Raw genomic sequence first — 25,796 nt, forward strand, 5'->3', positions numbered from 1 at the left:
ACGTGCACGTTGGTCCCTCGCCATCTGTGTCAGTGCCCGTCCCCTGCTCCCAGCTGGGACCACCTGTGTCGGGGTGTCTTTGACTGGGGCTGGAAAGGTTGGGCTTCTGCTGCCCCGTGGTAGCCCAAGCCTGCGAGTGAGGAGAGCAGAGACGGTTGGATGCTCTCCATGTCCAGGGGGACGATTTCCCTGCTGCATGCCATGGCTGGCCACCGAGTTAGTGACACCAGCACCAACTCAGGGGTTTAAGAGCCAACATGGTTTTGTCACCATGGCTGGTCACCTACTCCCCTTCCTTAGACTTCCTTCTCCCCTGGGTTTTCCAGGCTTTTGGATATCCCCACACAAGCAGGTAATCCAAACCGGCTGCAGAGGCCCTGGGGAAATGTGCCGCTGCTTCTGATCATAACTGGGTGTTTTAAGAAGAACCAGATGATAAAGCCAGGAGTTCTGCTGGGCACTCTGACATGAAAGGAGTGGGGAGGGAGGACGGATTTCGCCTTTTTTTTTTTTTTTTTCTTTTTCTGAGACTTGTGCTTTCCTTACAAGTTTATAAATCACTTCACGGATCATTCTGCCCCTTTCAAGTCGGTCTCAGATTGATCCCCGTGCCCATGTGTTGAGCACGCAGCCTCGGGAGCCCCCACACGTGCACGGCAGCAGGATGCTTTCAAAGGCAGCGCTGCGGGCAGCTGCCTGCAGGCAGCCCCTGCCTCGCCTCGCCAGCGCCTTGGGGAGAGGAGGTGAAGCCGGGGCTGGGCTGGGGCTGCTGTGGTGAGGTCTGATGTTGCCTCCTCCCATTTACCCTTCAGGTTGCCCGTCCTGGAGACCACGGCACCGTCTGGCGACGTGACTCACCCCCACCACCTGGTCTCGGTGGTCCCTAGCAGATACCCGCGCTGGTTCACCCTGGGGCACCTGGAGTCACAGCAGTGCGAGCTGGCCTCCACCATGCTCACGGCAGCCAAAGGTTAGTGGGGGGCCAGCTCTGGGATGGGGGTGATGGGACGGAGCTGCACTTTACTGGACTTTACTGGAGAACAGAGGGAGCTCCTCTTTCTGCTCCCTCGAGCGCCGGCAGAGACCTGGCAGCCCGCCGTGGGCAGGGCACAGTGAACTGGCCTCGGAGCAGCCCAACAGAACCTGGGATCTCCGGGGCTCTGGTCCCAAAGGGCCCCAAGGCTCGTGATCCAGCAGGGCGGGACAGGAGGTTCCTAAGAGGTGTGTGGAGCCCTGCAGCGATGCCGACCGCAGCACCGGGGATCCCGGGTAGTGCCCCTGGGTGATGCTGGACCATGCCTGCCCTGCAGCATGGTCAGCTGCCAGGTCAGCTAGCCCTGCCCAACATACCACGGGTTCATGCTGTGGGCTTTTCATTAAACATCTCTCTGTCCAGAAACCAACCCCACTGGGATGGTGAGCGCCTTGTGCCCTGCGAGGGCCAGCGAGCCGAGCGGTTACCGCTGCCCGCCGCTGTCCCGCGTGGCCTGCGTCAGCCTCCAGCAAACTGTGCTGCCAGCCTGATGGGGAAGGTGCTGCTTCCCCGGCAAGGTGGAAGGTAAATGAGCCATCAGCAAGCTCCAGCCTCGCTGCCTCGGCAGCCTCTTCTCCCCTTCCAGCCCTCCTCCTCTTGGCTGCTTTTCCAGGGCTGATGGTGTCCTGCCCCTGCCTTGCAGTGCCCTGATGGAGAGCTGGCACCTGGATGGAAGTGCCTTACCCTTAGTGTCTTCTCCCTTCCAGCCCTTAATGGGGATGAGGTTTTTATGCCACGGTTGTAGGGCCGTTGGATTACGTCTGTTTTTCCTACCGTCCCCTTTCCCAGGTGTTCCCCCACCGCAGCATGTCCCAATGCGATCCTGTGTCCTCGCCGCCTCTCTCGCCCACGCCTGCGCGAGCCATTTTAGGGAGGCTTGGATTTTGGTGGCGGTGCAAGCGGCTGCTGTGGGTGGAAGGCGATATCTTTAGCTATTAGTCACCCGAGATGTCTGTGTGTGCCCAGGTGCAGCACTAGGTTTTTCATGCCGCTGTGCGTTATTTGGTTTTCTTCGCGTGAGGTTATCTGCGCAGTGTACGACTACAGGAGCAGAAACATGAACCTGGAACAAAGCAGAGGGACCTGATGTGGCACGTTGGGATCTCTGGTCTGCACCCATGCCAAAGGTCCCTCTCCCCACCCTGTGTCCCACAGGAGCTGACGGGAGGATTTCCCAAGCCAGATACAGGATCGTGATATTAATACGCCTTGATGGGTCTCTCTTCCAAGATCCTGCCCCATCTCCCAATGCCATGACGTATTCTTCTGGCACCTGCAGCCTCCTATGGCAGGAGTCCCACGGCATCACTGGGTGTTGTGCCAGGAACCCCCTTCTTTGGGGGTATCTCAGCCTGTCTTGGTTATGAGAGCTGTGTGCCTGACCTGGGGCATCCAGGACTGAGCCTCTGCAGCGAGTCCAGGTGACCCTGGCCCGGCATTTGCTAGCCTTGCGGTGAGAAGGGACTTACTGGGCAAGACAGTACGTGTGCAGCAAACAGCTTTTCTTCTTTGTAAGATACCTAAATGAAGACTGACCTTTCTGCAGCCGTTCAGCACTGAGCATCTCCCCCAAACTCCTTTGTTGGGAAAAGGCTGCTTGACAGCTGTCAACGTTGTGCCCAGGGTAGAACATTGAGGGGCCTGCAGTTGTCTGCTAATGCTCCAGAACGTGTCTGGGATCACTCAGTGTTCTTTGTCCTCTCCATGAGAGGATGGTCTTGAGCAAGGATGGGTGCTGTAGGATGTGTCACCTCCTGCGAAGGACACCCCATTTTGCTGTTGGACTGCAGGGCCTGATTCAGCATCCCTCCATGTGTGCGTCCAGAGGGGCTGACCATGCTGAAGGGGCTGTTCACTACCCGGTGCAGGCAGGAGATGGGGCTCGGGGGCAAGGTGAGGGGAGGCCGAGCCATCTGACCGTCCTTTCCTGCACCCAGGGGACATGCTGCGCCTACGCACAGTGCTGGAGGCCATCCAGAAGAACATCCATTCCTCCTCCTTGATCTTCAAGCTGGCCCAAGACGCGTTCAAGATTGCCACGCCGGCCGACAGCAACTCGGACACAACGCTGCTCAATGTGGCGCTGGAGCTGGGGCTCCAGGTACAGGAGGGCATGGGGGGGATGCCGGCGGCCCTTCTGCCCCCATGCTGCATGACCGTCTTCCACCAAGCAGATGGTCCCCCATGGAAGGAGTAAATTCATCCCTGCATGGCCCTGAGTGGGGGAGCTCAGCCATGGGAGGCCCCTGTGCCCCCACTGAGGTTTGGGTGGAGGCGAGGTAGCACCGGGGAGCCTCATGGGGAGCTGGTAACCAGCTGGGCCAGGGGGATTTTTGGGGAGCGCCATGGTGTTGGGTGGCCTCGGTGGAGCCCTGTGGGGCAGCCGGTCACCCCGGGTTTGCCTCGCAGGTGATGCGCATGACCCTGTCAACCCTCAACTGGCGGCGGCGGGAGATGGTGAGGTGGCTGGTGACGTGCGCTACCGAAGTGGGTGAGTGCTTCGCTGCGCCGGGCGGATCTGGCCCGTGCCCGGTGGGAGCAGGGTGGGCACAGACATCCCAGGGTCATTCATAGCCCTGGGCATCTGAGCTCTCCTGAGTCTCCCATTTCTTCCTGGGTAACTGGATGCACTCCCAGAGTGCCAGCTGGCCGGGCTGGGGCCACAACGTTGGCCGGGTTCAGGACTGGTTCAGGTCCCATGAACCCCAGGGCCAGGCCAGCAGTGTTCGCTGTGCCCTGCAGCATGGCCGAGCGGGGTAGCCTCTGCCTGTCCCCCTCTTCCCTGTGCCTGTTAGGGCAGAGGCCGTGGCTCAGCACTGCTGCGGGCTGGCTTTGCCCTGGCTCCAGGCACCTGGAGGAGCCTCGTGATCCAAGCCGTGCTCCAGGGCTGTGCCGTGACTCCAGTGTTTTCTTGCAGGGGTGAGGGCCTTGGTGAGCATCCTGCAGAGCTGGTACTCGCTGTTCACCCCCACGGAAGCCACCAGCATCGTGGCAGCCACAGTGATGTCCCACAACACCATCCTGCGCCTAAGCCTGGACTACCCGCAGCGGGAAGAGCTGGCCAGCTGCGCCCGCACCTTGGCCCTGCAGTGCGCCATGAAGGACCCGCAGAACTGCGCCCTGTCTGCCCTGACCCTCTGCGAGAAGGACCATATCGCCTTCGAGACCGCCTACCAGATCGTCATCGATGCCGCCTCCACCGGCATGACCTACACCCAGCTCTTCACCATCGCCCGCTACATGGAGCACCGGGGCTACCCGCTCCGGGCGTTCAAACTGGCCTCATTGGCCATGACGCATCTCAACCTGGCCTACAACCAGGACACGCACCCAGCCATCAACGATGTGCTCTGGGCCTGCGCCTTGAGCCACTCTCTGGGCAAAAACGAGCTGGCGGCCATCATCCCGCTGGTGGTGAAGAGTGTGCACTGTGCCACGGTGCTCTCGGACATCCTTCGCCGCTGCACCATGACGGCCCCAGGGCTGGCCGGCATCCCCGGCCGCAGGAACTCGGGGAAGTTGATGTCCACTGACAAAGCCCCCCTGCGACAGCTGCTGGACGCGACGATAAGCGCCTACATCAACACCACCCACTCCCGGCTCACCCACATCAGCCCGCGGCACTACGGGGAGTTCATCGAGTTCCTCAGCAAGGCCAGGGAGACCTTCCTCCTGGCGCAGGATGGGCACATACAGTTTGCCCAGTTCATTGACAATCTCAAACAAATCTACAAAGGCAAGAAAAAACTGATGCTGCTGGTGCGGGAACGGTTTGGGTGAGCCCCGGCCCCCGCCACGCTCACTGGCAGGGTCCGGCCGCAGCATGGGGACTCGGGAGAGAAGAAGGAAGGAAAGCGGAGATCACCTTCCCCCCATCGGCAGAGGCTGCTCTGTTCTGGTCTTCTGTTTCTTTTTTTTTTGTTTTCTTTCTTTTTTTTTGTTTTTTATTTTTTTCTTTCTTGGATTTAACCATTTCACACACTGAGAGGATCCAGAGATTCCTTGGGCACAAACCAAAAGGCAACCACGGGGAAAAAGGATGGTTCGCTCAGCCCCCTGCCCTCCCTTGTCAATACCAAAAGCTAACCTGGAAATCTAATACCTCTTTCCTGAAGGAAGCGGTCGCTGGAGGGATCCGAAGGTTGCAAAGTGCGAAAAATTACATGGGGAATTAAAAAAGAAAAAAAAAGAAAAAAAAAAAGAAGAAAGAGCGAGCAAAGAAACCCGCAACACTAGAACCTCATGCGTCACCAAAAGCGATGGCTTTGCAGAGCGCTTCTCCCGCCCGCCCGAGACATGCAAACTCCTCTATTTGTGAAGATACTTCAATAAAAACAAGTTAAAATAACTGTTCTCAGGGATTGCTTACTAAAAGTAACACAAAAAAAAAAAAAAGCATTTATGATACTGTAAATACTATAGTATATGTGTCAATTATTAAATTGTAAAGTTATAATTATTTATAATTCTGTCTTTTATTTGGGGGATACTTGAAATTGTCGTGGGCTGGGGCGATTATTTTTATTATTGCTATTATTATTATTATTATTATAACTATTATTTAAAAAACCACACAAAACAAAACCACAGACAAAAAGAGGAGGAGGCACGCGAACATTTCTCAGGTTCCCACGGCATCGTCGGCAGTGAGAAGGGTGTGGGGGGAGGCCATCATCCGCTCGACTCGCAGCCCTGGGACGGACAGACGGACGGAAGGACGAGCGGCAGCCCAGCGCTTGAGGACAGCAAAGGAAGGGACTCAGAGCGACGCTCACTTGGACACACATTGCTGCTGGCGGAGGACACGAGCCCATCGCCTCGTACACAACCATCTCCCGGCGGGCGCAGGGGTGCGCGGTGCCTGGGCGGGCGTGCGGGCACCAGGGCTGCCCGGCTCCTGGGGAGGGAGGGGGGGCAGGCACAGCCACGCCGCCTCCCTGCACCGTTCTGCTTCCCAGCTCCGTGGTGCGGCCAACGCTCAGCCCTTCCCGGCTTCGCCCGCGCCGGGGGCAGACTCTCCAGCCCCGGGCTGGCGGCTCTTTGGTTTTGGTTCATTTCTTTGCCAGCGGGTTGGGAGGGCTGGGGGGACCAGGGCCGGTCTGGACGGTGACTTGTAGTTAGAGAACGTGGGCTAGTTATCTGCTGTCTGGTTTGACTTTTAATTTTTTGGCAAGTGACTTGTGTCCGCACTCCGGCCAGGAAACCAATTGTACTCGGTCTCTGTCGCCACCGAAATAGCGGTCTTCAACCAATCTGTTTCTCTTTTTTTCCTTCCTTTTTTTTTTTTTTTTTTGCGTGTGTGCGTGTATGTGTGTGTGCGACCTCTTCATCTGATGTTTAATAATAAAAGGGATGAACGTTACCGCCTATATCTCTACTGCCTTTCTTTGAAGCTGGAGGGGTCACCACGCTTGCTGGGCAGCCGCGCGTCGCGGGCACTGGCATCGCAGCCCCCTACAGTACCCAGCTGCTGCGCCCCAAGGAGGGGGACAGAGCAGTGGCAAGGCACCCTGGCTGCTTCAGGGTGCAATTCCCTGCCACGCACAGCATCAGCAGGTCCTTGCCCACCCTGGTGGCACTGCCCCATCCATGCCAGCTAGAGCAGTGTTGGTGCCCATGTCGTGATGCATCATACAGCCAGCCTGGACCGCAGTGAGTGTGCTGCAGTGTAGGATGGGGTGGCATGGAGTCATAACCCAGGGTTCCTGGGTGCTGCCGGCACCCTGGGCTGCTTTCTGCAGGGTGTGCTGAGCCCCGGGCAGACTCGCCCCAAGGAGATGGGGAGGTGTGTGTCAGGGAGAGATCTCCAGCACCAGTGGGAGTCCCAAAGAGGCTCTGGGAGTTGGAGGAGGGTGATGGCAGTGCTAGGGCCATGGTGTCTCTGCCACTGTCCCTGCCAGCGTGGCAGGGTGCTGGTGGCGCTAGTGTCTGGAGGGCTCCTGCCATGTGGCTGGCTGTCCCCCCGGTGGGTGCTGCTGGGTCTCCCACCCACTCGGGGATGCCCTGGGTCGTTGTCATGTTGCCTATTCCCACCTAAGCAGGACTGTGGCACTGCTCACGCTGAGCCTGTGGCAGCGGTGGGGTGCGAGCCCCCAGTGCCCAGGCTATGACCCTGCCAGCCTCATGCAGCCCATCTGCCCTAGCAGGGCCGAGCGCATCCGGCGTGCCAGGAGATACCTATTCTGCTCGAGGCTCACATCCTCTCGCGCAAGCCCTTGGCACACCACTGTGCAGCCTGGCAGAGAGAGGCATCCTCCCTGCTTTGCTGGCATCCCTGTTTCCCCATTCTGACCTGCAGGATGGGGCTCAGGGGCTCCCCCGACCTCACATGCCCCACTGCCAGGCTGCCATCACTGCCCGTCTCCTCCAGGGCCGTCCAGTTCCCCGTCCCCCCAGCCAGAGCCACACGGCTGCTGCGGAGAAGGTGCTGGTTTAATGCTGCAGCCCAGCCTGGGGCGAGCCCTGTGACAACACGCTACTGGGGGTGACTGTGCCCAAAGCGGAGTCCTGTCCCCAAGCCCCCAGGCTCAGCTGTGCTTGTTGATGTGGCGGGAATGAGTGTGTACGGCCTCCACGAAGGCACCCACGTGCTCGGGGCTCATGTCGGGATAGAGGCCGTGGCCCAGGTTGGCAATGTAGCGTTGGGTCCCGAAACCCTCCAGCATCTTCTTCACCAGCTCGCCAATCTTCTCCTGTAGGCACGGTGGGAAACCATGTGTCAGCCCCATCCAGCCCAGGGTACTCCACCCCCACCAGTCCCCAGCCAGCCTGGGGAACTGCTGGGACACAAGCCAGCACTGAAGGTGGGAAAACTGAGGCAGGAGGCCTTTAACACAGGCTGGAATTAGCCCCCATTGCTGGCGATGGCTACGGCTCACCTTGGGTGCATAGAGAGCACAGGGGTCCAGGTTCCCTTGCAGGGTGACATCTTTCCCTGTCTGTGCACTGCAGCAGGGAGGAAGCAGGTGAGTTGTTGCATGTGGGGCTGGGGACATCTGGGTGCCTGCAGCCCCCACCGCAGGGCACACGGGAGCCCTCAGTGCAGCCCCTGGTTGCTGTGAGCTCCACGCAGCATGGGGCCCCAACTATCCCCACCTCTGGAGCAGAAATCTCCAGGCCTGGGATGGCTCAGGGCAGAGGAAGAGGTCAGGGTACCCGGCCCAGGGTGCTGCCCAGGCACCTGAGCGCTCTGCCAGACCCTTACCGAGCTTCCTGGGGCCGGATGGTCCAGTCGAGACCGACCACCTCGTAACCAGCACGGGCCAGGTCACGCAGCGCGTAGTGCGCATCCTTTGCAAAGATGATCTGGGGAGGGAGGAGACGGGCAGTAACTCCGCTATGGGTCAGGCCCCTCTCCACAGGTTAGACTGGGGGAGCCACCCCTCTCCAGCAGCCCCCAGATGCCAGGGTCAACCCAGGCAGCCCCTACTCACCATGGGCACCAGGGGCAGCGCCTCCTCCTTCAGTTTGCTCTTGACAGCCTGGGCGATGTCTCGGATGTAAGGCAGGGCGAAGTCCTGAAACTGCTCTGGGCCCAGGTGCCCCGCATGGGACTCAAACAGCTGGAGCGCCTGCCGGGGACACGGGGCTGGGAGAGGCGCACCTCAGTCCTCCTTCCAGAAGCTGGACCCTCCCTCCTCCCTGTCCCCAGTTCCTGCCTTCCCACCTGGCCCTGACCCCCTGCACCCGGACACACCTGCGCTCCAGCAGCCACCTGCCCCACCAGGTAGTCAGTGATGACATCGGCCAGCAGCCGTAGCAGTCGGTGGCTTGCCTCAGGGTGACGGTAGAGCCAGCTCTTGGCCTTGGCCATTGTAGTGGAGCCGCCACCTTCAATCATGTAGGACATGAGCGTCCACTGCGGGAAGGAGAGGAGTGGAGTAAGAAGGGTGATGGAGACGGAAGAAGACATGAGGGGCCGGTCACAGTGCCGAAGGTAGGACCTCTCAGCACCCAGAGCCTCAGGCACAGCTGCTCCTGCATTGAACATCTGCCACCTACATAACCCTATAGCACCCACAGCTCTGGGGGTGTCATGGCCGGTGTCACCCCAGAAGAAAGAGGAGAGAAGCCCAGCTGGGAAGCCCACATGGAGGAGCCACATCACTTACAGGCGCCCCGGAGAAGCCGATGAGGGGCACCCTGCCCTCCAGGCTGTGTCGTGTCAGTGTGATGGCCTGGAAGACGTAACCCAGCTCCGCGGTCACGTCCACCTTCTGTCGCAATTTCAGCAGATCCTCCACCTCCTTCAGGGGCTCTGTAAACGTGGGTCCTTTGCCAGGGACCATGACAACCTCCATGCCCAGCGCCTGGGGACAGGGGAGAATGGAAGAAGCAGGAATGGGGTGGCCCCAAACCCAGCCCTGTTCCCAGCCGCTGCTCCCCACCACCGGCCATCTCTCACCTGGGGCACCACCAAGATGTCGGAGAAGATGATGGCAGCATCCAGGGGGAATCGTCTGAGTGGCTGCGGAGGGGAAGAGGCAGCGTCAGTGAGGGGCTGGGACCCCCTCCCCATGAGGACCTGGACAAGCACATGGGGCAGTGGGGTCCCCAAGGGCTGCACAGCTTAATGGGGCCACCTGGGGTGGCCAGACCCAAGGTTACTCCCCATCCCCGGCTGGGCATGGAGAGGGGACACGGAGACCCCCCGGGGGATGCTCACCTGCAGCGTCAGCTCACAGCACAATTTGGGGCTCCGGCAAGTGGCAAAGAAATCCTGCGCTGCCCGGGTCTCCCGAAACTCTGCAAGGGACGGGCACAAGTGTTACGGGGTGCGGGCCAGTCCCCCCTCATCGTCCCCCCCGCACTCCTCCGCATGCTCACCGGGCAGGTAGCGCCCCGCCTGCCGCATGCACCACACCGGGGTGTGCTCCGTCTCCTCCCCACGCGCCGCGCGCAGGAACGTGTCGTTCTTCAGTTTGGGGAAGCCCTTGGGGCTGCGGACGAAAGGGCAGATACAGGTTGTCACCCATGAGGGGTCCAGGTGCCCTGCCCGATCCCGGCGGCTGGGGACAGGGGGTGCCAGGGCCAGCGGCTCTTCCCCACTCCCTGGCTGGTGACCGCAGGAAAGGGCTTGCGCCCAGCTGTGACAAACGTGACAAATGCTCCCCATCGCGGTCCAGGGCCTCTTCCTGCGCGGGATCGCAGGGCCCTCCCCGGGGAGAGGCAATGCCCAGCCCAGGGCCCCGCGAGATTAAGTTATCGGGGCCAGCAGTTGCTCCCGCCTGGAGAGATTTGGGGCCAGCAGGGCGCGGGGGCAGGCAGCCTTGCCACCGTTGTCCCCGGCCCCTATCTGTGCCGTGCAGCCCCCGGAGGCCCAGGAGCCCACCGAGGTGGCAACCACGCGTCCCCAACCTGCCCCCTGCGGTGTCACCGCCGAGGGGCTGCTGGAGCCCAGCCTGCCCCAGGGATGGGGACCCCGGGCAACTGCGGGGGACGGGCAGCACCGTCCTGCTGTGACAGGTGAGGGCCACGGGGACAAAGTCCCCAAAACTTCCAGTATGGGACCAGTGACTTCACTGCCACACCAGTGGCCCTGCTGATCCATCCCAGTGCAGGATCAGTATTCCCTGTGCCTCACCAGTGCTAGATCAGCCCCCGCCAGCACCTCACCAGTGACCCCAGTGCCAGCACCGTATCCCCAGGGCCACACCAGTGCCTCACCAGTGTCCCCAGGGCCACACCAGTGTCCCCAGTACAGGACCCCAGTGCGAGAGCACCGTCTCCAGGGCCACACCAGTGTCCCCAGTACAGGCCCCGGTGCGTGCCCCTCCTCCCCCAGTAGCGGGCTGGGGGAGGGCGGCGGGGCGGAGGGGGCGCAGGCCTGCGCCCCCTCCGCCCTCCCCGGCCCCGGTTACTCACAGGAGCCGCTCGCCACCCTCCATGCTTCTGCGCCGCTCCCCGGCCCCTCCGTTGTCTCCGGACGGGTACCGCCCCGCCCCGTCCCGTCCCGTCCCGCCCCCGTCCCGCCCCGCCGGTGCCGCCATCTTGTCATAGTCCCTCCTCTCCGTGCGCCGCCATCTTGCCCCGCCCCCTCCGTTCGCCGCCATCCTGCCCGGCTTCCCGGTCCTCCGTATGCCGCCATCTTGCCCTGCTCCTTGCTCCTCCGTACGGGGCACGGGCGCCGCCATCTTGCCCTACGTCCGCTCCATCGGGCGCCGCCATCTTGCCTTGTAGGCGGGCGGGGTTTGCCGTAAACCCGCGAGTAGCGACCCCGGCGGTGCGGGGCTCGGCCGCTGCCCGCTTTGCACGGTACCCGGTACGCGATGCGTGCGGGCGGGGAAGCGCCGCACCAGGTGCTGGGCCGGCTGCGGTTCCTGCTGCAGTGCAGCGAGTGCTTCCGCCGCGCCCAGGCGCTGCCCGCCGCGCTCTGCTACGTGCCGCGGGAGGTGCAGTACAAGATCTGCAAGGACCCCACCGCCGCCGCCGCCGCCGCCGCCCGCAGCCTGCTCAGCGTCTGGGACAGCCCGGGGCCGGCGCGGGGCGGCAAGAGGGCGGCGCGGGCCACCATCGAGGTGCGGAAGGGCGGCTGCCTCCGCGCCACCGGCGAGGAGTACTGCAACGGCGCCGGGCTCTGGGTCAAGCTCAGCAAGGTAACGGCGGGGGCTGGGAGGCCGCCGCGGCCTGCGCTGCCCGCAGACGGGCCTGTCCGTCCCCTGACGGGAGCCGCCTGTGCCCCGCAGGAGCAGCTGGAGGAGTACAGGAGCGGCTGCGAGCTGGAGGAGGGCTGGGTGCTGGTGTGCAAGCACGCCGACGGCGGGGACCGGCTGGTGCCGGTGGAGTCCACGGAGCGGATCCAGCGGCAGCAGCAGCTCTTCGGGGTGGACTACAAACCCGTCATCAGGTGCGGGGCCGCCGCTCTCTCCCTCTAGGTCGCCGTCCCTGGCTTCCCCGGCTCCCCCTTGCACGGCAGAGAGCAGGGAGGTTTCGCTCCCTATTCCCCCCGGCCCAGCTGCCTGGGGTTTCGGGGTGCTGCCCCTCAGCCATTCCTGCCCTGGACTGAGGAGCCCCGGCCCGCTTGGCCACTTCTGCCATGGAAGTGAGGCAATAGGGATGCCAGATGTGGAGTTAAGTGGGTTTGGTTCGGTCACCGGGCCTGTCACTTCCTAGTGGGGTGTGGGCTGGAAGAAGTAGAGATGGTTGGAAAGGAAGGGCTGGCGGAGGGAGGTGATGGAGGATGGAGTGCGGTGGGGCTTTAAACCCAAACCTTCCCCCTCCACCTACTCCTCGACCACCAGCTCCTTCTTTCCCCTGGGATTTTCTCACTCGCCCCTTCTCTGGGTTGTTTCAGATGGGAACAGGTGGTGGATCTAACGTACTCCCTGCGCCTCGGAGCGAAGCCCAAGCCCATGGAGCAGGATGAAGCTGCAGTAGAGAAGCTTCGGTATGAGCTGTTTCCCAGCTTCTGCTGTGGGTGGGTGCAAGGCACTGTGTCTCCCTGGCTGCTCAGAGAGCCATCCCCTGCAGACCAGGGGAGAGGGGGGAAGACAGGCAGCAGCGAACAGCTCTTGTCTTAGATAAGTCTGCACAAAGCAGAAAACAGGGCAAGACCAAGGCAAGCAGGACATGGACCTGCCTTCCCTGACCCATTAGCCTGGCTGCGTCTGGCTCTCCAGACCCATTAATGCCTTTTCCGTGGTAGGTTTGTGCCCCCGACATGGACTTATGAATGTGACGAAGACTTGGTGCATTTCCTGTACGATCACATTGGGAAGGAGGATGAGAACTTGGGCAGCGTCAAGCAGTACGTGGACAGCATTGATGTCTCGTCCTACACGGTGGGTTAAAGGGACAAGGCTGCATCAGCCCCGCTGTGCCATGGGGCTGGGGAGCATGGGTGGTGCTTGGTGTGCTGCTCTGGGCTGGGCGGGGCTGTGTTTGAGGATGTGGGAGAAAAGCCTGGGGAGCATCATGCAGCATACTGTGTAATGTGGCCCCTGGAGGGGCTGTGGTTTGAGAACCAAATGCTAATATTAGCTACTAAGCTGATTTTAGGGAGGGTTTGATATTCTGTGCTCTGTGTGTGACCCCAGAGCACCTTGGAGGGTCAGCCCCAGTGTCCTGTGCGCTCTGTACTCCCTGTGTCTACCCACAGCCCAGCAAAGGGAACGGGCCAGTTTTGATGCCCTCTGGCTCTAAGATTCATGATGAGAGTAACCACTAAGGGGAAGTTAATCCTACCCCCTCTGATCTTCCTTTCTTTCACTGCCCTCTTCCAGGAGGACTTCAATGTGTCATGCTTGACCGACAGCCACGCCGACACATACTGGGAGAGTGATGGGTCCCAGGGCCAGCACTGGGTGCGGCTCAACATGAAGAAAGGCACCATTGTCAAGTGAGGCACCTCTCCCCTGTGCGCGTGCTCGCGGCTGGGGCGAGTCCTGCAGTCCCCGCTCTCTGCATGAGTCCATCATGGCCCAAATTTGCCGTGCACTCCCTGCCCCTCAGCTCTTGCTCTGGCTCTGGGCTTGAAGGAGTCTTAGCATTGTCACAGGTACCCAGGGATCCCAAAACCAGTGGCGTGTTCTTGATAACAAGCGTGACCAGGCAATGAGGGGGAGCAGCAATGGGTGTTCAGATGCAGTTACCTTCTCCTCGTTTCATGCCTCCCTTTGCAGGAAGCTCCTGTTGACAGTGGATACCACGGATGAGAACTTCATGCCCAAGCGGGTCGCCGTGTACGGGGGCGAGGGAGACAATCTGAAGAAACTGAATGATGTTGGCATTGATGAGTGAGTGGATGGAGGTGGAGAGGGTGGCATGGCCCTTGCAGGGGCCGGAGGTGCTGGACACTCCAACCCTAAGCAGTCATGCCAGCACCAGCCTGGCTTAAGAGGCCCAGGGTTTTGGGACAGGCATTTTCCATCTCTGAGCTGCAGGTTCACTCTGCCTACAATAGCAGATGGCACAATCGTCAGGGCTCTCCTGATCCGATTGTGGGACCCATCAGGATCATGTCACTTGGACCTGAGGCACCAGCAGGTTCAGGTGTTCAACACAGGCCATGTTGTAGGCAACTGGGTCTGGGTTCCTGCCGCAGGCTCCCATTTCAAAAGATGCAAACCCTCGTCCCTTACAAGCAGCCGAGTGGATTTTGGCAAGATGGGCAAGGGAACAGCTCTGCAGCCCTCGTCTGTGCTGTGTTTGCAGGAGCTACATTGGGGATGTGTGCGTCCTTGAGGACATGACAACACACCTGCCTGTCATCGAGATCCGGATTGTGGAGTGCAGAGGTAGGGCTGGGTGTTATGGCCACATCCATAATGCACCTGTAAGATACTGTACATTAAGAGTTTGTTCCTGTGGCTTGTACTTCTTGGCCCTGTGGGCTGTTTCAGACGAAATGCAGAAGAACCGTGGGAAACTCCCCAGGGACCTGGAGGTTTGCAAGCTCTCAGCTTTCATCCTGTCTTTCTCTGCCTTCAATTTTTTTTTTTCCTTCTTTAAATGCCCTGCTTCTCCATAGAGGTATTTCAGGCTCTCGGTGCCCTGCCCCAGAGCTGGTGGAGCTGGTCACGTTCCTAGTGCTTTTACTTATAGACCTCCCACGCTGGAAGGCTTGCTTTCTCATGGTCTTAGCGTATCATCCGTGGTCTTCCTTGGCAGATGATGGGATTGATGTTCGCCTCCGAGGCATCAAAATCAAATCTTCCCGACAGAGGGACTTGGGGCTCAGTGCTGACATGTTCCAGCTGCCCAATTTAGTGCGCTACCCTCGCCTAGAAGGGACAGACCCTGACCTGCTCTACCGACGGGCCGTGCTCATTCAAAGGTACTGTATGGAGAGGGGCAGACAAGTGGGGTGGCATTGCCTGCAGGGATTGGTGCCATCTCCAGCACGAGTATGGCTGGAAGCTGTAAAGCTGTGTGACTCCCCTTGGGACAGGCATCCTGGACCCTGGAGAAAATAGCAGAGTCATTTGGGAACAAAGTGGGCTCTCTGGTGTAACTCCCCTACACTTTCAGAGGAATTTTGCAGCTCAAGTTCACAGTGTCGTGTGTCGCAAGCGCAGCATATCTGTGCGGTGTGTGGGGCAGGTGCATGCAGAGTCCCTTGCAAGGGTTGCAAGGTCCCTGCAGTTCCCAGGGAGTGCGAATTTAGTAGCAAAGGCTCTGTGATGTAAAAGACCATGCTGGGTTGGGTTTGGATCAGTTGTTACTTCTCTGCTTGTGTCCAGGGGGTGTCTGGTCTGGAATAGGCTTGTGCAGATCCCTGTCCCTCCTGTGTCGCAATACCTTCTTCTTTGGGATTTAGGTTCATCAAGCTCCTGGACAGTGTCCTGCATCACTTGGTGCCAGCCTGGGACCACACTGTTGGCACATTCAGCAAACTCAAGGTGAGCGATTCCCTCTGCGTCTGTGGGGCCTCAGTCTGGCAGGGTGATTGCGCTTGGGCTGTGGCAAGGGAGGCAGTCATTGCTTGTTGCCTTTAAAGTAGCTCAAGGGAAATACCTGGCTGAGCTCAGTTCATTAAAGCTGTGAAAGGTGATATTGTTTAGAGGTTAGTTTCCTGCTAAAACGCTGATGTGGAAATATGTAGCTATGGGATAACAAAGCAGAATCAAACCAGAGCACTTCACCCGCAAAAGGATTTGGACCATAGCAGCCCTGGGCATGTGAGCCGGACACACATCCCCTCCGAGATCTCAGCCCAGGACACTCTGTTCCTGCGCTTGCTGCCAGCAGCTTTGAGCTGGCTGTGTCCAAATAGCAGGGTTTTTACCAGTAACTTCTTTCTAGCTTTAATAAGCTTCTGATTTCCATCTTTCTCATAAGAACTCTCACTGAGTTCATCCCTCTAGTTGTCTGTTTTCCTTACATCCTCTCCCAGAATATGTGTGCCGGACATTGCTGGGGTAGCCCCATTCTGTGTGTTTCCAGGCCTGGTTCAGAAAGCACTGTAATTCCTGTGCCAGCTCAACATAGGACCCAAAGCATTTGAGGATTCTTGTTTGTTTAGAGGAGCCTGCTTTGATTGCAAATAGGAGGGATAGTAAGACCGATGTTCTGGTGAGAGTGAGGGTGAAGGAGAGTCCAAGCAACACTGGAGTGTGAGCATCAGATGACGACTGGTGGAGAGAGGACTGGGCTTGGTATCTCCCTTAAGCCAGAAAGCAAAATCTTTCAGAGGCAGAGGTGGAGCAAATATTGTCAAGGAGAATGTGTCTGTGGGTGGAAGGCAGTGGCCCTGGGAAGGGGAGAGGCCTGGCAGTGCAGTTGCTTCAGTAGGAAGTAGGTGACATGTTTTGGACACTGGGCACTTCTGACGTTTTGGACATACCTGTTGGCAGCATATCAAGCAGTTCTTGCTGCTGTCCAAGAGGCGCACAGCTCTCATTACCCAGTGTCTGAAGGACTCGGAGACCAGCAAGCCCAATTTCATGCCGCGGCTCTATATTAACCGGCGCCTGGCTATGGAGCACCGAGACAACCCTGCCCTGGACCCCAGCTGCAAGAATGCTGTCTTCACCCAGGTACTGTCCCAAAACCAAAATGAACCACATAGAGGTGGGTGGAAAGAACAACTTGGAGCTGGAGATACTGGAGTCCTCAAGGCCTCTTCACATGACTCATAGGCTCTACAATTACATGTGCTGATGATCCCATATCCAGGAATAACATCTAGGAGGGATTTGGGATCTCTGAGTTGAAGCCTCTATCTTGGATGCTCTCTGTGGCATGTTGCTAATGCAGAGCATAACAATCTCATTACACTGAAAGAGCAGCAAAGAATTCTTGTGACAACAATAATGCGTACAGTCCTGTGTCATGGTTTTACAGCAATGCTGATCTTCCTATTGTCATTCTCTCCCCACCTCCAAAAGATCTCTTGCTTTATGTGTGCACAAACAGCCCAGACTGCTGTGAGGTTTAATATGTGTTCAATGTACCTCCGAGGCCAGAACACTCCATACAGTGGTTAGCACTGTAATTTATGTTCCCTTTCCAAAAATCAAAGGCTCCTAGACCATTCAGAGATCAGCTTCAGTCAGTATTTAAAGGTTTGGGGCAAACCAGATTTCTTCCAATTTCCTGCCTTCGCCTGGCACCGGTTCCCCTGGAGAGGGGATACCAGCCTTGATCTTCTCTGCTTGTTGCAGGTGTATGAAGGCCTGAAACCCTCGGACAAGTTTGAAAAGCCTCTAGATTATAGGTAACGGGTGTCTGGGGGAGGGAGGGGATCATGCAGTGCTGGGAGCCATGTCCTCTGTCACAGCAGGGTGTTTGGGAAGCCTGTGGGTGTCCTGTGCGCTGGAGAGGGTTTGCTAGGGCAGGAGCCAGCTCAGCCATGGGATCAGGGCCTGTTCCTCAAGGTGTCACCTCCCTACTGAGGATGCAGCTGTCTCTGGAGATTGAGATCTGTCCTAAGCCCAGGCTGGTCCACTCTAGTCCCCTGGTGTCCCTGCTCTGTCTGCTGCCTCTCCAGCATCTTCTTGGTTTTGAGCAGCACCTCAGGTGATGCCTGGTTCTCCACAGGTGGCCGTTGCGTTATGACCAGTGGTGGGAGTGCAAATTCATCGCAGAGGGCATCATCGACCAAGGTAGGGGCTGTGTGAGGCAAGGGCTCCTCTGGAGCAGAGTCAGGGCTTGATGGGGTGACTCGGTTGCTGTAGGGGCTCACTTTTGCTCCCAGTGTTACTGCCCATGGAGGAGAGGGAAGGCAGGTTGCCTTGTCCTGCCACCCCAAGCCATGTCCTGGATAAGGAGTGCTGCTTGCTGGCATGGGGACCAGACCTCCATCAGTCACTAACAGTAGCTTTGACAGTGCCAATGCTCCCTCTGGCTGTCCTCCACAGGCCAGGCAGGGATGTTATTTCTCTTGTCTTAGTTCCTCCGGTGCCATAAGGCTCTGACAGGAGCCTTCTGCTCAGCCTGGGGCCAAGTTGGACCAGAATTCCTCATCTTTGCTCCATAACTCTGAAGGTCAGCACACGGGGAGTTCACATCACTAAAAATGCCCTTCTTTTGGGGTTGCAGGTGGCGGTTTTCGGGACAGCCTGGCAGACATGTCGGAGGAGCTGTGTCCCAGCTCGGCAGACACCCCTGTGCCTCTGCCCTTCTTTGTGCGCACGTCCAACCAGGTGCTGTGGGTCAGGGTATTTGAGGCAGATCTTTCTGTGCCTGGTAATGCAGTGCTGTCCCTGTCCCCCTGCATGCCAGGGACGTACCTACTTTCACTGGTCCGAAGCTTTTCCTTGTGAAGGGTTGGCTAGATTGCTTATTGGCATCTCGTTTTAGGATATGCTGACAAGTGCCTGGATACTTGTCTCTCACTAGGAATATTGCCAAGGAGGATGGGGGGGTTTAGCCCACTTCTGTTATGAGAGGTGCCCATAGGCACTGCAGGAACTGAGTTTGTGGTGGTTCATGCTGCGCTGGGATCATGACTTGGAGTTTTGCCTCTCACTCCTGTAGGGTAACGGCACTGGAGAAGCCAGGGACATGTACGTCCCCAACCCCTCCTGTAAAGACTTCCCAAAGTATGAGTGGATCGGGCAGATCATGGGAGCAGCTCTGAGGGGCAAGGAATTTCTGGTAAGCTTTCAACCCCGTCCCTGCGTGAAGGTTTGCTGCAAAGGGAGTCGTTAGCCCTCTTCTGCAGCTTGTCCGACAGGAGCATGGGAGGACTCTGTGATCAACACACTGGGACAAAAGGTGTTTGGCAGGATTTGGGGCCGAGAGGTCACAGCCTGGGTTTTGGGAGATGCTGCTGGGAGCTTAGGAGAGTGTGTCTGGTCTCTGCTCAGCTATGATGAGCTCTGCATGTGGACAGGGGGAGCAGGGAAGCTCCTTTGTGTCTGCACTGTTGACTATCTCTGTCTTTGGGGATGTCTCCTTTCACACAGACTCAGCAAAATCTCTGTTCTCCTTCAGGTCCTGGCTCTTCCTGGCTTCGTATGGAAACAATTAACAGGGGAGGAGGTCAGCTGGAGCAAAGACTTCCCTGCTGTGGACTCTGTGCTGGTGAGAGAGACTGGGAGGCTGTACCTAAACTATTCTTTGTGGCACTCAGCAAGGTGGTGATTTGTGTCCCTGTCCTCATGTTGTACTTGCTTCCTCCTGTGATGTGACAAAGAGACACACACAAAGGGCACTCTTAGCATTTAATGTGTCCTATAGCTGATATAGAGATGTAGCCATGCTGACTACTGCTTCAAGCATGCAATGCCCCAGGATCTGCTAAACAGCTCTAGGGCAGCATATCCCATGCTGTGCTGCTGTCGCAGTCACTCCAGCCCTCACCTGGCAAGGGAGGCTTGGGCACACCTCTGCCCACTGGATATGTCTCTAACAAGCATTCGTCTGGGGCCTGGGCAGGTGAAGCTCCTGGAGGTGATGGAAGTCATGGACAAAGACACCTTTGAGTTCAAATTTGGGAATGAGCTGACCTATACAACGGTGCTGAGTGACCAGCGCATGGTGGAGCTGATCCCCAATGGCAGCAGCACCGTGGTACGCTATGAGGACCGCAAAGAGTTCATCCGCCTGGTGCAGAAGGCTCGACTGGAGGAGAGCAAGGAGCAGGTAACGCTGTCCCATAGCATCAGTGGTCACTGAGTTCCTAGAGACATACCCCCCAGTCTGTTTATGGTAAAATGCATCGTGGTTAGTGTCCCTGTGCCAATTAATGCAATAGTAGGCAGTCCTTTTTCGTGAGGTCCTGGAGCCCGTGGAGTTGTTGAGAAGCAAAGTGGCTTGTAGCAGCATGGGAGACACGGGATTTTATTCCCAGCTCTGACACGGACTTCCTGAATGAACTGGGATGCATCTCTGTGGGATCCTGTTGCCTTCTTCAGGTTCTGTGGAGCATTTGCAGAGCAGTCACATGGCTTGCGTCCAGTCGAGTCCCTAGGCTCAACCACGAGCCAGGCAAACGGGCCAGACATGCTGCTTACCTACCCTGTCTCCTTTTCAGATCATGGCCATGCAGGCTGGGTTGCTGAAGGTGGTGCCCCAAGCTGTTCTTGACCTCCTCACCTGGCAGGAGCTGGAAAAAAAAGTCTGCGGAGACCCTGAAGTCACAGTTGATGCCCTGAAGAAGCTCAGTAAGTGAAGGGCTCTGCTGAAAACTCTTTCCCTGAAAATAAGACTGTCTTCTCTCCATGCTGGGACAAGGAGAGGTGTGGGAGGCCTATATTAACCTTTATTACAGTGAGAATGTGGGCCTGTATACTTCTTGCCTTTAGCTGGGTGCTGATGGGAGCAGGAATGTCCCTTGTCTCCATGCTGGGCCTCAGAGTAGAGACTGGGGCATCCCTAGCCTGCCAGTATCTGAGCCTCTGTGGAGCTGAGATGTGGATCTGGATGTGCTTTCTGGGAGGGGCCTGACTGCATGTGTCCCTCGCACCTTGGGTCTACCCTGCAGGCACCTAGTGGTTTCTTCTTGCGCTGACAGAGGATCCCTGGGTGAGTAGGGGAGGCCCTGCTCTAATTTATCCAGGAGGAGCTTGGATCTTTAATAAACTTCTTTTGTGTATCCTTTCTGCCAGCCCGGTTTGAGGACTTTGAGCCATTGGACACCCGTGTCCAGTACTTCTGGGAAGCACTCAACAACTTCACCAATGGTGAGTGATTTGCTCTGTCCCTGCATATCTTGTGCCATGACAGCCCCTGCATGCTGGCTGGGAAGTGGGAGGGTGAAACCACCCTCATTGCTGCCTGGAGAACAGATGGGAGCCAAGGAGAGCAAGCAGCTGGGCTGAAGGAACTGCTTGCTAGTGCTGGGGATTCCTGGAAGTGGCTGTTCTCCATCTCGCATCCCTCTAGGGTCTGCTGATGCCTTTGCTTTTCCTTCACAGAGGATCGCAGCCGCTTCCTCAGATTTGTCACTGGTAGAAGCCGCCTTCCAGCACGGATCTACATCTATCCAGACAAGATGGGGTGAGTCCGTTCTTCTGTAGACTGCAAGGCTGACAGATCCCACACCAAAGGGATGTGTTGTCTGGTCTCCCCTGTCTCACTGGCCTGCTGGTTCTGACCAGTTTGTCACCTTCTCCCCAAGCTCTGAGACAACAGATGCTTTGCCGGAGTCGTCCACCTGCTCCAGCACCCTCTTCTTGCCCAACTATGCCACGTAAGTTTTGGTGCTTCCCTACATCTGGGGGGCTGTGTGTCTGGGCTCTCTTCTTACCTTGGTGCTGACCCATAGAGCCCCATCGCTTTGCCACACTTATGTCCCCCTGCCTGTACCATGTCGCTGCTGTGATTCTGTGAGCAGCTGGCGAAGCATAGCATCCATCTCAGAAAGCGTCTTGTCCTCTTGGCTGGCAAATGCAGCAATGGCAACTACTCCTTGTCTTTTTCCCACCCCCTCCTGCTATCCCTAGAGCCAAGGTATGTGAAGAGAAGTTGCGCTATGCCGCCTATAACTGCGTGGCCATTGACACAGATATGAGTCCATGGGAAGAGTGATGTTGCAGCCTGACCGAGCAGCATGGACAATCGTTGGACAAAACTGTGCAGTGGGAAGAGCTCCCTTGTCCCCCCAGGATGTGTATATATAATAAACATATAGGTGTGAAGCCTGGCTCCCAGCAGTGGTAACCAGCATCTCTCTGGACATGGAGGTTTGGGTCTTCAGCAGGGTGGGAGCTGGCTTGGAGTGTAAATGTGATTGCAATAATGAAACCCTGGCCCAGCCCTCAAACATCAGAAAGGCCTGGTATGTTTTTGTAATGAGTTTCTTCTCCACGTGTCCCTGTTGCAGCTCCACAACTCTCGCTCCTCCCAGGCTGCGCTCTGCTCGAGACAGAAGTGGGGTAGGGCCACAAAGCTGCACAGCAGGTTATAGCACAGGACAGAGAACTGTGAGCTGCTGCTGAGACCACGGGGATGCTCAGAGATGCTCAGTGCATCCTAGCCTGAGTGTCCTGACCACATTCCCTTGCCTTGTTCCTGTCTCACCCGAGGTCATGGAAATGAGATCATTCGTCTACGTCTAGGCTGAAGAAGAAATGGGGCAGGCTGGTGGCAGGTGCTGCAGGGGTGCCTCTGGCCACCGGGCGTCATGACAGACCTGCACAACAGGACTGCGGGTGCTGTCAGGAAAGGGCTCCCATGCACAAAATCCCAGTTCCTATGACCACCCATGGTTCCCTGCACCCCTTGCACAGCAGCGACTGCTGGGGGAGCTGCTCCCCTACAGGAGGTGGGAACTGCCTGCTTCCCTCTTGCTCTGTAACCTTCAGTTCTGCATCTGGCATGCTGGTGGCCTAGCAGCTCTTCTCCCAGGCTCTTTGAGCCTTGGTTTTCCCCTGAAAGTCAGTATTAACAACTAATCTGTTCTAGTTCTCATGGAGATGTGCAGGCAGGGCCAGCCAAGCTCTTCTCCCAGACAACAGGAGTTAGAGCAGTAGCAGGCATGGCAGCGCCGGGCTCTGCTCCCCTCTGCGGTGGGGAGGTAGGTGGAGGTTTCAGCTGGACAGGGAAAGCCTTTGCCCCAGGGGAGTGGAGAGACTATGGATACCAAGGATTGGAGCTCCCTGAGCAGATGGACATGCAGTGTGTGAGCCAGGAGCGGGCAATGAAAGCTTTACAACTTCAAGACCATTGGAAATGTTCCTTGATCTTCCCAGCCCTGGGCAGAGCTAGTCATTGCCTAGCACTGTGAGCTACCAGATGTTGGCCCACTTTTATACCCCCAGCTCCATCTTCAGCCCCTGTGGTCTGTTGGACCACCACTGCTAAGAGCCACTGAGTCACTGGGGCTTCACTGGAGTGTGGCTAATGCTGTGAGTTAAGATTTATCCTGTCTTAACACTTCATGCTTCTTTCTCCTCTGTTGAAGGAGTCTGTCATCCAGAAATCACTTCCAGTTGTAAACGAAGTCCTTCCCTTCACCAATTTCCTTTGAAACTGCTGTATTCCCAGACCTGCTGAGGGGGTTTGTACTAAAAGGGATGTAGGACCAGGAGAGATCATGTGCTGCCATCTCCCATCGTAGGGGGTGGAAGGAGTATGAGGTGAGCAGGGAAGCTGTTTCTGGCAGCCCTTGCCTGCAGCAGAACCTTCCATGCTCAGCTGGGTGGGTGTGAAGTCCCATCTGCTGGAGGAGGTTTTTTGTAAATCCTAGAGTTATCTCAGAATTGAGCTCTGTGGCTTTGTGGCTGATTTCAACGACCAGCATGGACAGGAGCAGAGCCAGTGAGATACCTTTCCGTGCTGGTGGCTGAGTCACTTCCTAGGGTATCTGTTTTAAATGGGCATAAGTGAGCTGGTGAAAGGACTTTGATCTGTTGCCTTAGCCTTGGTCAGGAGTGTTGGTGAAGGAGTCTTCAGCATCAAGCTGGGATTTGAAATGAGCCATCCTAGATCCTTTCTGGACACTGACATTTGGGTGGAATCAATCCTGCTTTTTCCAACCTTGCCCGCTTTTCTCTAAGGGAGATCAATAGGAGGTCACATTATTTACTGAGCAGAACTAGAAGCAGCAAGAAAAATTGACTCCTCTCTGGTGCTTTGTTGCTGGGCAGAGGATGGTTGGTTGATGAGTGGCTTGGGGCAGGATGGATAAAATGGCCCTAGTCCTTGGTGGAGGGTGAGCTGATGTCACCTGTGGGAATGGGCAGGCTATAAGAGCCAGCTGGGGCTGCTTGGGATGACCAGCTGTGGGGGAACAGGCACTTTTGTCTGAGACATCTCCAACAGGTGACCACTGGCTCCCCTGGCCTTGGTGGAAGCAACTGCAGCTGACAGAGGGTAACTGAGGTAATTATGGAGGTACCCAGAGCAGCTCAGGTTTCTCACTGAGGGATGAGATGCTTGGACAGCTCTGTTCCCTCTTGTCATCCATGTACACAGTCCCAGCCCTCCATGATGAGGGGAGAGCTGCTGTGCAGAGCGATGCTGAGAGCAGCACCTGGCTGAAGCAGTGGGATCCTTCCCTAGAAGCATTGTGGCATCTTCATCCTTGGAGACGCTCAAGACTTGTCTCACAGCCCTGGGCAATCTGTTCTAACTTCCAGTCTTGCCCTGCTGGCTTCAGGTCTAGGTCCTTCCTAACCTGAAGCACTTGATGACTGTGGAGTTGCTGACTCTAGCTTTTCCCACATTTCCCACATTTCTCTACTTTCCTCCCAGCAAGGTCTTTTAGCCCCTGACTTCTCACACCCTTGGGTTTATTTCTTGCCACTGAGAAAAGAGTGCTGCCCAAGGGCTTGCTGGAGCTCTGGTGCAAGTACTGGACCTCTGGGGAAAGGATCTAGCTGGTGATGGGGCTGTCTATTTAAAAAATACTTGTAGTAACAGCACCCTGCAGGAAGGGTGCAGTTGGGAGCTCATCCCGGATGGTCTGGGTTTAACCCCTACAAGCATATTGAGAAAAACATTGTTTTACCATATATACCATTGTTTTACCGTCCATTTTGTGCTATGGCCATACACGTGTTACAGAATGGCAGCAGCCGCTGCTGTAGTGTTATACCGGGGTGTAGAGACCTGTGAAAGCCCTTCCAGTTGCAGGAAGAGCCCATCACTGCAGCGAGGTCTCAGCTGAGATCATTTAGTGCATGGTCAGAGGGTCTGGACAAACATGGCTGCGGAGCAAGGACACCAAGATAACCCACAGATCATGCTGTTGAGTTTGCTGTGCAAAGGTGAGCTGGGAAGGGGGAGCTGGTAACCCGCCCGGATCTCCTCCACATGGTCCGCTGTCTCATCTGTGGTGTTTTAAAGCCAATCACAAACTGAATTTCCGATGTGACAGCCTAGCTCAGCCTGGCTCAGCTCTGGCCAATCTCAGGGCCCCAAAGTAGGTGTTATTTCAGTGCTGGATCACGTTCCTTCTCCTCTGATCTCTAAAGCTGCGGGTAGGAGCTATCTCCTACCATGTTTGACAAGACACAAGTCAAGTGCCCCTGCCCTGGACTCCTGCTGTGCGTGGCCCGGGGCGAGCGAGCCCTCCAGGGCACCAGGAACCAGAGGTTGTGTGTCCCCACCCCGTCACCCAGTCTCAAGTCGGTCTAGATCGATTTTCACGCCAGTGCCATGCTGAGGAAGGAGCTGGTGCCCCTGTGCTGCTGAGAAGAGGAGGCATCTGTGTGTGCCCGAGCTGCAGCTTTACAGGGTGGGTAGGGACAAGCTCGGGGAGGACCTGATGCCGTGACAGCTCCGTGTAACCACTTGCTCTCTCCTGACTTCAGCTTGCTGAATTGTCATAGAATAGCTTCAGGTGATTAATAACGCACATGTAGTCTAGCTGTTCTTGTTGTTCCACTAATACTCTGGAGTATGACAAGCTATAAATAGTTTGACAGGATCTGTCTGTCCCTACCTCATGTAGGATGTAAAATAAAGTGAACGAACTAACTACTCCTGGCCTTCCTGATAATTTGTCTGGTCTGGCTGGGGCTCCTGCAGCCTTCTGATTGGTTAAACAGCGATGGAAACTGGTGTGATGAGAGGCGACTGGAGATGAAGCAGAAATTGGCCCCGTGATACCCTTTGCACACAAAGCGGTGTCATGGAGGTGGCTCAGAGCGTTAACTGGCTCAATCCTTTGCAGCAGCTCTGCAGCCAATTTTATAGGGTGAGGTGGCTGCGGAGGGAGGGCACTGGACCCTCCTGGCTGTGGTGGCCGCAGTTAGGAGCAAGGCAGAAGTTTGCATTTCTCTCGCGCTGTGGTTCAGGGCACTTTGCTCCTGGCGAGGCCGGTGCCTGTCACTGCGGTGAGGCACAGTCACGCCTGTTCAATAGATAACGCTGCAGGAGTGACAGCTGTCGGACCTCTCCTTGCACCGTGCCTTTGCAGGCAGGGATGGAG

At 57.2% G+C, this 25,796-nt stretch overlaps 3 protein-coding genes across 4 annotated transcripts in view; 2 read left to right on the forward strand and 1 right to left on the reverse strand.

Moving 5' to 3' along the window:
- Positions 1-5,241, forward strand: part of ZSWIM5 (zinc finger SWIM-type containing 5) — a 29,208-nt gene extending 23,967 nt beyond the window's left edge. The window contains exons 10-13 of the mRNA XM_075155944.1: positions 813-970; positions 2,971-3,134; positions 3,443-3,524; positions 3,951-5,241. Of these exons, the coding sequence (XP_075012045.1) occupies positions 813-970; positions 2,971-3,134; positions 3,443-3,524; positions 3,951-4,813 (1,267 nt within the window). The 3' untranslated portion in view covers positions 4,814-5,241. The remainder of the gene's footprint in view (positions 1-812; positions 971-2,970; positions 3,135-3,442; positions 3,525-3,950) is intronic.
- Positions 5,242-6,289: 1,048 nt separating this feature from the next.
- UROD (uroporphyrinogen decarboxylase) lies at positions 6,290-11,166 on the reverse strand. The gene is given in 12 exon segments (XM_075155942.1): positions 6,290-7,725; positions 7,912-7,978; positions 8,238-8,338; positions 8,467-8,604; positions 8,730-8,891; positions 9,145-9,342; positions 9,438-9,500; positions 9,699-9,778; positions 9,860-9,972; positions 10,898-11,033; positions 11,036-11,099; positions 11,101-11,166. Coding segments are annotated over 12 exon segments (1,353 nt in total). The 3' UTR covers positions 6,290-7,560.
- A 95-nt stretch (positions 11,167-11,261) lies between these two features.
- Positions 11,262-24,259, forward strand: LOC142084848 (E3 ubiquitin-protein ligase HECTD3-like). Of its 2 annotated transcripts, XM_075155941.1 has the most exons (21): positions 11,262-11,628; positions 11,719-11,879; positions 12,327-12,419; positions 12,678-12,813; positions 13,255-13,370; positions 13,654-13,767; positions 14,186-14,268; positions 14,642-14,807; positions 15,291-15,372; positions 16,327-16,509; positions 17,137-17,189; positions 17,513-17,577; positions 18,014-18,117; positions 18,452-18,571; positions 18,911-19,000; positions 19,355-19,561; positions 19,953-20,082; positions 20,527-20,601; positions 20,836-20,917; positions 21,039-21,110; positions 21,364-24,259. In XM_075155941.1, exons 1-21 carry the CDS (start codon positions 11,302-11,304, stop codon positions 21,446-21,448), a joined length of 2,544 nt encoding a protein of 847 aa, XP_075012042.1. In that variant the 5' UTR covers positions 11,262-11,301; the 3' UTR covers positions 21,449-24,259. The 2 variants fall into 2 exon arrangements, with proteins under 2 accessions (XP_075012042.1, XP_075012041.1); XM_075155940.1 differs by having other exon boundaries at positions 11,262-11,879.
- The last annotated feature ends 1,537 nt before the right edge of the window (positions 24,260-25,796 follow it).

This window comes from Calonectris borealis, chromosome 8 (assembly GCF_964195595.1).
Source record: "Calonectris borealis chromosome 8, bCalBor7.hap1.2, whole genome shotgun sequence".
NCBI classification, from domain to species: Eukaryota; Metazoa; Chordata; class Aves; order Procellariiformes; family Procellariidae; genus Calonectris; species Calonectris borealis.

What these genes read in the sequence shown, in the direction of transcription:
- LOC142084848 (XM_075155940.1), top strand. Translation starts at nt 11,302, where the DNA reads ATGCGTGCGGGCGGGGAAGCGCCGCACCAGGTGCTGGGCCGGCTGCGG. An exon ending in AAGAAAGGCACCATTGTCAA is followed by an intron (nt 13,371 to 13,653) that starts GTGAGGCACCTC and finishes CTCCCTTTGCAG; the next exon opens with GAAGCTCCTGTTGACAGTGG. An exon ending in GCACATTCAGCAAACTCAAG is followed by an intron (nt 15,373 to 16,326) that starts GTGAGCGATTCC and finishes ACCTGTTGGCAG; the next exon opens with CATATCAAGCAGTTCTTGCT.